This window comes from Canis lupus, chromosome 24 (genome assembly GCF_011100685.1).
Source record: "Canis lupus familiaris isolate Mischka breed German Shepherd chromosome 24, alternate assembly UU_Cfam_GSD_1.0, whole genome shotgun sequence".
Taxonomy (NCBI): domain Eukaryota; kingdom Metazoa; phylum Chordata; class Mammalia; order Carnivora; family Canidae; genus Canis; species Canis lupus.
The window spans coordinates 24,102,391-24,114,404 of NC_049245.1; the positions used below are offsets into that span (position 1 = coordinate 24,102,391).

At 36.9% G+C, this 12,014-nt stretch overlaps 1 protein-coding gene across 5 annotated transcripts in view; it reads left to right on the forward strand.

Moving 5' to 3' along the window:
• ITCH (itchy E3 ubiquitin protein ligase) overlaps positions 1 to 12,014 on the forward strand; it is a 152,444-nt gene that overhangs the window by 112,248 nt on the left and 28,182 nt on the right. For all 5 annotated transcript variants that reach the window (XM_038572050.1, XM_038572048.1, XM_038572047.1 and 2 more), the window contains 2 exons: positions 3,848 to 3,976; positions 11,544 to 11,616. In XM_038572050.1, the coding sequence (XP_038427978.1) occupies positions 3,848 to 3,976; positions 11,544 to 11,616 (202 nt within the window). The remainder of the gene's footprint in view (positions 1 to 3,847; positions 3,977 to 11,543; positions 11,617 to 12,014) is intronic.

Sequence of the window (12,014 nt, forward strand, 5' to 3'; positions counted from 1 at the left end):
TGTATATACGTGCTTTTCTTTTCTTAAATTATTTATTTATTTGAGAGAGAGCATGTGTGAGAGCACAAGCAGCGGGAGCAGCAGAGGGAGAGAAAAGTGGGCTCCCTGCTAAGCAGGGAGCCTGATGCAGGGCCCAATCCTGGGACTCCAAGATCATGATCTGAGCTGAAAGGCAGTTGCTTAACTGACTGAGCCACCCAGGCACCCCTACTTGCTTTTCTTTGTAACATTATGTAAATTGTATTTGTATTAGTTTGCTAGAGCTACCTTAACAAAGTACCACAAATTGAGTGATTTAAACAGTAGAAATTTGTCTCATAGTTAAGGAGGCTAGAAGTCCAGAATTAAGATGTAGGCAGGGCTTTGCTCCCTTAGAAGGCACTAGAAAGATTTGTTCCAGGCCCCTCTCCTAGCTTCTGGTAGTTTGGTTCGTGACAGCGTAACTGCAGTCTTCACATAGCATTCTTCACGTCTGCATGTCTCACTGTCCAAATTTCCCCTTTTTATAAGGACACCAGCCATACTGGATTAATGGCTCACTGTACTCCACTATGATCTCATATTAACTAATATGTCTGCAATGACCCTATTTCCGAATAAGGTCACATTCTGAGGTATTGAGGATTAATTAGTACTTCAACATAGGAACTTGCCGGTGGACACAATTTAGCCTTTGATAAAATCTAATACTGTGCGTTTATCAGACCACCAGAGGGTTCCATTCTGCAGGGAATTTTGGCAAGCTCTAAAGTCAGAGAGCATTTTCCACAAAATGCCCTCACTCCAGACTACAACTACAAGTTTTGGGAGATCCCCAAAACTGCTCTCCCTTGAGGTCAACTGACTATGAATTCAGGAGTTCCCACAACCACTTTCAGGTTTGGTAACTCACTTGAGAGACTAGAACTCACTGAAGCTTTATTATATTCACAGCTGTATTTATTATAGGGAAAGGATACGAATTACAAGCAACAGAAGGAAGAGACACTGGACAGAATGTGAGGTTCCAAATACCCAGAATTTATATGGAATAGTATGCGTGGAGTAGTGCAAACGAGGAAATCTTGTTTGAATTTCTGCTATTCAGAGTTTTTATTGGGGCTTCATCATGTACTGCCTTACATAGCTATCCTTTAGTCGCTAGCCCTTTCCCAGAGGTTGAGTTAGTATCTTCCAAGTTTCTGGTTACTCCAGGTATTGGAACTGCTGTGGGGTGTCCCAAAGCCTCCATCATAAATCACATCCTTGACTGGTGTTCACAGTTCCCAAGCAACAAAGATACTCCTGACATGCAGGACATTCCAGAGGTCTAGAGATTACCTTCTGTTAGTGGAGGGCAGAGGCCAGACCTCTATTTTGATACAATTAATTCTTCACACATACCTTGGTTGAAAGTTGTAAGAACCTTTGTTCTAATGATATGCTTTACATTTAAATTCTCTTTCTGCATACTAACATCACTTTTTTAATGTTGTTACGGTATTTAACTTAAACATATTCAATTTCTGGGATGCCGAGTGGCTCAGCGGTTGAGCATCTGCCTTTGGCTCAGAGCGTGATCTTAGGGTCCTGGTGTTGAGTTCTGAGTCAGGCTCCCTTCGGGGAACCTGCTTCTCCTTCTGCCTATGTCTCTGCCTTTCTCTGTGTGTCTCTCATAAATAAATAAATAAAATCTTTATATATATATACACACATATATATAATTTCCAAAAGAAGAATGAAAAATTTCAAAGGTAACATTTTAAAATTGTTCTGTAAAATTCTATCTTGAAGGACAGAATAGACCATGTCACCTTTGCTACCATTTTTTTGTTCCACCTTGGACTTTTAAAGTTTCAGAGTTAAAGTGAGAATCATCTTAATAAATAATACAAATGACCTAGTATTATCCAGTTTGTTTTGTTTCCAAGACAACAATTTGTTACTGAGTGTATCTTGGAAATATAAATGTCACCTCTAAAAAATTTTTGTTAGTGTGTTTTATCTGACATATCTCTTCAGCTTTGTGAATAGAGCTAAATGTTCTTAACCTTTCAACATAGTTTACAAAATACTGTTGTAGATAGTGGTTCTCTCTGCCTTTTATTTTTCTGAAGTACACTTGAGGAAAATGACAATACTGTCAGCAATAGTGGCTCTCTAAAACCAGTCTGTTTGTTTTTAGAAACTAGTTTAAATGCCCCAACCCTTCCCTTTCTTCCTTTCTGATGTGAACTTGGACATTTCCATCTCTCTCTCTCTCTCTCTCTCTCTCTCACTCACTAAATGCACAGGTGAGAAAATTTGAAGCTGTAGAATAGAGGAAAACAAACTAGCAGTAGGTAAAAACTTAGAACACTTACTATACCTAACTAGTTAAAAAGACTGACAGATACACAAATACAAAATACGAACTACAAGAGAGGTATTCAATAATTCCCTGCCCATTCTAGTGGAATTTTTTTTTTGTAAGATTTTATTTATTTATTCATGAGAGACTCAGAGATTGAGAGAGAGAGAGAGAGAGAGAGAGAGAGGCAGAGATAAAGGCAGCGGGAGAAGCAGGCTCCATGCAGGAAGTCCGACATGGGACTCAATCCCAGGTCTCCAGGATCAGGTCCTGGGCTGAAGGCTGTGCTAAACCGCTGAGCCACCCGGGCTGCTCTCTAGTGGAATATTTTAAAATGTAAACATTTCTTAGGTTCACAAGTAAGCATTTTTGAATATTTATTCTTATGGCCCAATTATTTTAATATATAACAAATAAAAATGCACTACTGCCTTATAATTTAGTTCCTGTTTTAAAATTCAGTAGTATTGCAGGGTGGGAAGTTGTTGCCAGACCACAGGCTGAAAAACTTAACAGATGCTGTGCTAGCAGTATGAAGGAAGTACTTTGAGAGACTGAAAGAAAATGGTCAATATATAGTAGGAGGAATACTATTAGTTATAACTTGAAGGCTTACTATGTGTAAAAGGTTTTTACTTATATTGTCTCATTTATTCTTCTCACAGTCTTATTATATAAACATTCTTGTATATATATATAAACATTTTTAACAAACTGAAGTTGAGAGAGATTAACCAAAGACTAAAGATAGGTATTAAGGAAGTGGTTAGAAATACTTGAGAAAGAACAGTTGAGTCGTCTTAACAGAGGAATAATTAAGGTATTCTGGACAAGAAGAAAGACTTCACTTGGAGGTGTGACAGATTATGTCTTGTTTAGGGAAATGGTGAGTAGTGCTACACTATGAAATCACAGGGTTTCATGGAAGGGAGTCGGAGTGCAGGGTTAAACCTGAAAGGGAACGCTGAGGGCAGAGTGTGTGCCAGGTGTTGAGAGTTCAAGGCTTACCATTGGTAATGTGAACAGTGGTTATTACTTTAAGTAGAGGACTGATTTGATCAGATCTCTGGTTTAGTACTCTGTCAGCAACATGAAACAAGTATAGGACCAGAGTCAGACAAGAAGCAGGAAAACCAGTTCAGTGGCCACTGTGAAAGTTTAGAAGAGAGATGAATGATGCCAGGGAAGGATGTTCTTGGGGACTGAAAACTGATGAGTATGAAGGTTTCTAAGGCAGAACGGGCAGAACTTGGTTACCAAAAGATGTTAGGTGGGTTATTAGATGGGTATTATAGGCCAAGTAGATAGGTGGAAACTGAGCGGTGATTCCATGAACCTACTGACATGTTTAATATGCTTGTAGGATATTTATAGATGGGTCTAGTAAACAACTGGAAACACTGAACTAAATGATCTAAATGATGCTGCATTTATGGGTAATTTTTGTTTTGTGTACTTGGGAAACCGCTCTTCAACATTTTTAAATTTTTTAATTGTATTTTTTCCTATGTTTTGTAGTCAGTTAAATGAAAAGCCCTTACCTGAAGGCTGGGAAATGAGATTCACAGTTGATGGAATTCCATATTTTGTGGACCACAATAGAAGAACAACCACCTATATTGATCCCCGCACTGGAAAATCTGCACTGTAAGTTTTCTAAACATTGTAGATTAGAAATAAAACAGATTCCTAAGATTGTGTTACAAAGATCTTAATTAGCAAGGAATACCATTCTGTTTGAGTTGAGTTGCCCATAGGTCATTGTTCATTAAATATTTTGTGTTTATATTACTGTATTTTTTTATCACCATAATTTCTTTTAGAGGCCTTTTTTATGTGTATCTATTCACACAGCACTAAAGAGGTTATTTAGACATTACCAGTACATTACTATTTACCAATTAATCCCCGATTTCTGATGCCTGCTTTCTTTCAGTTCCATTACCTTTTAACGTAAAAGCTCTTCTTTTTTTTTTTTTTTTTTTTTTTAAAGATTTTATTTATTTATTCATGATAGTCACACAGAGAGAGAGAGGCAGAGACATAGGCAGAGGGAGAAGCAGGCTCCATGCAGGGAGCCCGATGTGGGATTCGATCCCGGGTCTCCAGGATCGCGCCCTGGGCCAAAGGCAGGCGCCAAACCGCTGCGCCACCCAGGGATCCCCGTAAAAGCTCTTCTTACTTTGTTTTTCTTTTCCATTTTCGAAAAGTGACATTGTGTTTTGTTTTGCTTTATGCGGTTTGTTTAAGGTTTTTTTTTTTTTGTTGTTACGAAATACATAACACTGTTTTACCATTTTAACCATTTTAAAGTGTATAGTTTAGTGGCATTAAGTACATTCACTTTATTGTGCATCCATCAACACCATCCATTTCCAGAACATTTTTATCATCCCATACTGAAACTCTATGACTATTAAATAATAACTCTCCTGTCTCTTCCTTTCCTTAGCCCTTGATAACTATTACACTGTCTTGTCTCTAACCTTGACTGTGCATATATATGGAATCATATGGTATTTGTGCTTCTGACTGGTTTATTTCACTTAGCATTATATCTTCAAGGTTCATCTGTATTACAGTTTGTATCAGAATTTCATTCCTTTTTATTGCAGAATAATATTTTAGTGTATGTTAATCATATTTTATTTATACATCTGTTCATGGACTTTTCAGTTGTTTATATCTTTTTACTGTTGTGAATAATGTAGGTGTGAATATGAGTGAGTTTTTGTTTTCAATTCTTTTGTGTATATACTCCAAAGTGGAATTGCTGGGTCAATGGTAATTGGGTGTTTTTTTGAAGTGCTTCAAGACTTTTCCACATTTTACATTGCCATCAAAGTGTACACAGGTTCCACTTTCCCACATCCATATCAATGGTTATTTTTTTTTTTTTAACATTTTATTTATTTATTCATGAGAGACACACAGGCAGAGACCTAGGCAGAGGGAAAAGCAGGCTCCTTGTCGGGAGCCTGATACGGGACTTGATCCCTGGACCCTGGGATCATGACCTGAGCCCCCTAGGCACCCCTGTTTGTTTTTTAATGTCAACCTAATGGGTATAAAGTGGTATCTCATGTGGTTGTTATTTTTTTATTATTTTAATTTTATTATTTTTTTAAATATTTTATTTATTTATTCATGAGAGACACAGAGAGAGAGGCAGAGACACAGGCAGAGGGAGAAGCAGGCCCCATGCAGGGAGCCCATCGTGAGACTCTATCCGGAGTCTTCAGGATCACACCCTGGGCTGAAGGCGGCGCTAAACTGCTGAGCCACCGGGGCTGCCCTCATGTGGTTTTTTATTTGTATTTCTGTAATGACTGATGATTTTGAGCATCGTTTCATGTGCTAGTTGACCAAATATTTGTATATCTTCTTTGAAAAAACGTCTATTCAACTTCTTTGCCCTTCTTCGAAGCTGGTTTGTTTTTTTATTGTTGGAGTTTAGAAGTTTTTTGTATTCTAGGTATTAATCCCTTACCAGATACATCATTTTCAAATATTTTCTCCTATTCTGTGCATTGACCTAAGTTTTATAGCTTTAGCTCTTAGGTATACGTTTTGGGTTCATTTTTAGTTAGTTTTTGTAAATGGTGTTAGGAAAGGATCTAACTTCATTTTTTTGCAAGTAGAGATCCAGTTTTCCTAGCACCACTTGTTGAAAAGACTGTCAAATGGTCTTGTCACCCTTGTAAAAAATCCTTTGACCATATATATGCAAAGATTTATTTTTGGACTTTGTATTTCATTGGTCATTGTTTCTGTTTTTATTCTAGTCCCACACTGTTTTCATTACTGCAGGTTTTCCTAAATTTTGAACTCCAGAAATGTGAGTTCTCCAAGTTCTTTTTTGAGACTGCCTTGGCTTTTTAGGGTCCCTAAGATTTCATAAGACTTTTTGGATAGATATTTCTATTGTTGCAAAAAATGTTGTTGGGATTTTGATAGGGATTGCATTGAATTTGTAGTTCTCTTTGTTTTGTTTTGATATCTTAACAATATTACATCTTTTAAGCCATGAACCTAGATAGAGTGTCTTTACACTTACTTGTCTTTAATTTCTTTTAACAATGTTTTGTAGTTTTCCAGTATGCCAGTCTTTTACCCTCTTGGTTGAGTTCATTCCTAAGTTTTTTAAAATGCTATTTGTAAATGGAATTTAAGAAAAAAAAATTTTCAGATTATTGTTAGTGTATAGAAATGCAACTGATTTTTGTGTTGTTTTATATCATAGTTTGCTGGATGTACTTATTAGTTCCAATAGTGTTTTTCCTGGAATCTTTAAGATTTTCTAAATATAAGATTATATAATCTTCAAAGATAATTTTTACTTCTTCCTTACCAATTTGGATGCCTTTTATTTCTTTTTATTACCTAATTGCCCTGGCTAGAACTTGTAATACTATATCAAATAGAAGGGAAAGCAGGCATTCTTGCCTTGTTTGAAGGAAAGCTTTCATTTTCCCCAATGAGTATGTCAGCTGTGGGATTTTCATATATGGCTCTTATATTGAGGGAGTTTCCTTCTAGTCCTTGTTTGTTGAGTGGTTTTGGGTTTGTTTTACTATAAAAGGATGTTAAAGTTTGTCAGTGGGTTGGTTTTTTGTTTTGTTTTTTATGGGTTTTTTGTCCTCAATTGAGATGATGTGGGTGTTTTTTTTTTTTTTTTTTTTTTTTTGCCTTTGTTACTGATGTTTGGTGTATAGGATTGACATTTCCTATGTTGAACAATCCTTGCATTCCAAGAATAAATCCCAGTTGGCGAAAAGGATTAAGATATTAATCCTTTTAATATACTACTGAATTCAATTTGCTAATATTTTCTTGCAGACTCTAGTGTTCATAAGAAATATTAGTTTTCCTTTTCTTATTATTTTTTTATTATTAGTAGTAGTTTTCTTGTCGTGTCTCTGGCTTTTACCTTTCATTACTGTTTAATTTTATAATTTCTATTTATTAAAAACTTTCAGGGCTCCTGGCTGGCTTAGTCAGTAGAACATGCAGCTCTTTATTTTGGGATTGTGAGTTCAAGCCCCACATTGGGCGTAGAGATTACTTACAAATAAAATCTTAGGGTAGCCCCAGTGGCGCAGCGGTTTAGCGCCGCCTGCAGCCCAGGGCGTGATCCGGAGACCCTGGATCGAATCCCACGTCAGGCTCTCTGCATGGAGCCTGCTTCTCCCTCAGCCTGTGTCTCTGCCTCTCATTCTCTCTCTGTGTCTCTATGAATAAATAAATAAAATCTTAAAAAAAAAAAATCTTAAAAACTTTCATGTGTAAAGCACAAACTAGAAATTCAGACCAATTAGTTTTTAATGAAATTAGAAATGATTTAAATATGGAAATACATAATAGATAATTTTGTATCATTCATTTTTCGTTTCAGTTAAGTTTGGGTACATATAACAAAACCGTAAAACATAGTGGTTTATTACAAATATATTTCTTTCCATCATTAAGTGCACTACTAATAACCCATGGCTCAATGAAGTCATGCGAAATTAGGAAACATTGTATTTAATGATAATAAAAACACAACACACCACAATTTGTGGGGTTTAACAAAAATAGCTCTTAGAGGAAATTTTATTGCTCTGTATAAGATTAGTTTAGAAAATAAAGGTATAAAATCAGTGATTGCTGCTTTCACCTTAATCTAGAAAAGGAAGTTTATTAGACCCCAGATAAACATAAGAAAGGAAATGAGCATAAAAGCAGATATTAATAAAATGAAAATGAGACAATTGAGAACTCAGAGCTAGAAGTTGGATCTTAGAAAATATTAATAATATCAATAACCTCTTGTAAACCTGAGGAGAAAAAAGAGAAAACACAAATTACTAATGTGAAAGTGAAAGAAGGACATCACTACATATCCTACACACATCGAAAGATAACAAAGTATATACTTGATTAACTTTATACCAAGAAGTTTTTTTATTTTTTATTTATTTATTTTTTTAAAGAGAGGAAGCAAAATAAAATAAAGAGAGGAAACGAGGAAGGGGAAGGGCAGAGGGAGAGGGAAAGAGAGAATCCTAAGCGGGCTCCATGCTTGGTGTGGGGCTTGATCTCAACCCTAAGATCATGCCAACATCAAGACAGACACTTAACCAATTGAGCCGCTTTGGCGCCCCAAGAAATTTCATATTTTAGATCAAGTTGACAAATTCCTTGAAAGATACAAGTTACCAAAATGAACACAAGAAGAAATAGTAAATTTAAATAACAGAATATATAGTAAAGAAATGGAGTTCATAATTAAACAATTTCCCACAAAGAAAATTCTGGCATAGATGGCTTCCACTAATAAATTTTATCAAAATTATAAGTAATAATATCAATCCTATTTGAATTATTTCATAAAATACAAGCAATAGGAATACTTCCTAACTCATTTTATGAGGCTCCTGTAAGTCCTGATGCCAAAATCAGACAAAATTAGTGTAAGAAAATTATTGACTAATATTTCTATGAATATAGATAGGTATAAAAATCTTTAACAAAATAGTGGCAAATTAAATCCAGCAAGATACAAAAGTATATTACACTATTATCATGTCTGTTTTTATCCCAGGCTAGCAAGATTGGTTTATTATTTTTTATTTATTTATTTTTTATTTATGATAGTCAAACAGAGAGAGAGAGAGAGAGAGAGGTGCAGAGACATAGGCAGAGGGAGAAGCAGGCTCCATGCACCGGGAGCCCGATGTGGGATTCGATCCCGGGTCTCCAGGATCGCGCCCTGGGCCAAAGGCAGGCGCCAAACCACTGCGCCACCCAGGGATCCCGCAAGATTCGTTTAATACACAAAAATCAATCTATGTAATTCACTACATTTAAAGGACAAAAAATCATCAGGAAAGCACTTGACAAAATAAAATACCAGTTTATGATAAACTCTCAGCTCCCTTGGAAACTTTCTTACATCATCTTAGTGATGAAATCCTCTTAAGAGGGGCATCGGGGTGGCTTAGACGGTTAAGCATCTGCCTTAGGCTCGAGTCATGATTTCCAGGTCCTAAGATGGAGCTCCATATTTGTTTCTCTCTCTCCCTCTGCCTCTCCCCCTGCTTGTGCTCTCTCTCTCTCTCTCTCTCTCAAATGAATAAAAATCCTTAAAACAAACAAATAAACAAAAAAAAAACCTTTTAAGACCAAGACTAAGACGATAATATCTGCTCTCACTACTTCACTCACCATTATGTATTGGTAGTCCTGTGAAATAAGAGAAAGAAAAAAGATATATTAATGGAAAAGAAAAGGAATGTCTGGGTGGCTCAGGGGTTTAGCATCTGCCTTCCGCTTAGGGCATGATCCCAGAGTTCGGGGATCGAGTCCCACACTGGACTCCGTGCATGGAGCCTGCTTCTCCCTCTGCCTGTGTCTCTGCCTCTCTCTCTCTCTCTCTCTCTCTCTCTCTCTCATGAATAAATAAATAAAATTTAAAAAAAGAGAGATGGGAAAGAAAATTAAAACTTTCATACAGTTAACATAGTTGTATACATAGAAAATCATAAGGAATCTAGAAAAAACTACTAGAACTAGTAAGTGAATTTAATAGTGCTGCCGGGTACAAAGTCAAAAGACAAAATCAGGGGGATCCCTGGGCCTGCCTTTGGCCCAGGGCGCAATCCTGGAGACCCGGGATCGAATCCCACGTTGGGCTCCCTGCATGGAGCCTGCTTCTCCCTCTGCCTGTGTCTCTGCCTCTCTCTCTCTCTCTCTCTCTCTCTCTCTGTGTGTGACTATCATAAATAAATAAATAAAATCTTTAAAGAAAAAAAAATAAAACAAAAGACAAAATCATTTGTATTTTTCTTTTTTAAGATTCTATGTTTAAGTAATTTTTTTTTTTTTAATTTATGATAGTCACAGAGAGAGAGAGAGAGAGAGAGAGAGAGAGAGAGAGAGGCAGAGACATAGGCAGAGGGAGAAGCAGGCTCCATGCACCGGGAGCCCGACGTGGGATTCGATCCCGGGTCTCCAGGATCGCGCCCTGGGCCAAAGGCAGGCGCCAAACCGCTGCGCCACCCAGGGATCCCTGTTTAAGTAATTTCTAATGGTGGGTCCAAACCCACAATCCCGACATCAAGAATCACATGCTCTACCGACTGAGCCAGCCAGGCACACCTAAGATCAGTTATATTTCTACAGTGAACCTTTAGAAAATGAATTTAAAGGCAGTCCAGGCCTTGCTTGAAAAGCTCCATGGTGGGACGAATGGGTGGCTCAGCGGTTTGGTGCCTGCCTTCAGCCCAGGGCATGATCCTGGAGTCCTGGGATCGAGTTCCGAGTCGGGCTCCCTGCATGGAGCCTGCTTCTCCTTCTGCCTTTGTCTCTGCCTCTCTTTCTCTGTGTCTCTCATGAATAAATAAATAAAATCTAAAAGAAAGAAAGAGAGAGAGAGAAAGAGAGAGAGAAAGAAAGAAAGAAAGAAAGAAAGAAAGAAAAAGAAAGAAAGAGAAAGAAAAGAAAGAGAGAGAAAAGAAAGAGAAAGAAAAGAAAAGGAAGGAAGGAAGAAGAGAAAAAAAAAGAGAAAGAAAGAAAAAAGGAAAGAAGAGAAAAGAAAGAAAAGAAAAGAAAGCTCGCTCCATGGTGTCATCAGTGATCTAGGCTTCTTTCTTTCTGTTCTACCATCCCAGGCCATGGGCTCTTTTCTCGAGGTTACCTGATAGTGTGTGATGGTTGCTGAATCAATAACACTCTGGGTTGGAATATAAAGGAAGAACAAATTGGAAAGAGAAAAAAACAATTCCTTTTCCAGCTTCTTTGCTCTTTTTGAGCCTTCATGGAAGTCCTATACAACCACAGCTCATCAGCCATGGTTAAGTCTCACAACCACTCTGAGAAATGTAATCTTTATTCTAGCTAGCAATCTGCCCAAGTACATATCAGGAGTCTGATTTAAGGATAAAGGAAAGAATGGATTTGGGGATAGGCAACATTCCCAGATCAAATTTCCTTTACCTAGTCCTGTTAGATTTCACTATATATAAAAGAAAATCCCACAGTGTTGCCTTTTAGAAGATCTAAATTTGTCTCTTAAAACTAGTCCTGGGAAATTTTTTTTAAAAGGTGGTGTTAGGAGGATGCAATGTTACAGTATTTTTATATTTGAGTACTGAAGGATGTGGTAGTTAGCTCGTCTTCTATATATAATCTTATAAGCTGCTATATATGTCATATTAACATTCCTCCTCAGAGACAATGGACCACAGATAGCCTATGTACGGGACTTCAAGGCAAAAGTTCAGTATTTCCGGTTCTGGTGTCAGGTCAGTATCAGAACTTTTTCTGTACTCCCTTTCCCTTGTTATATGTTGCTTATGTTACACAGTGATTGTGAAAATAATTAAACCATAGAAAAACCAGTAAAATGGGAAACATTGGAATCTATCTTTTCTATTTTTAGGGCAAAGAAATAGATTTATCAGTTAGATCATTGGCTTCTGTGATCCAGAAAAATAAATTTGAAACAGTTTGAATTAAAAACAGTTACTCTCCTTTCAGTACTCATAACTGATTGCAAAACTCTTCAAACAAATGAGTTAAAACATTTTCTGATGTATAGAGTGTAACCAGCCCTTTTCATATCTAACATTTGATATGACTTTGAGATATGTCTATATACACACACATATACATAGTTACATTCTGTGTATTCTTCCCAGAT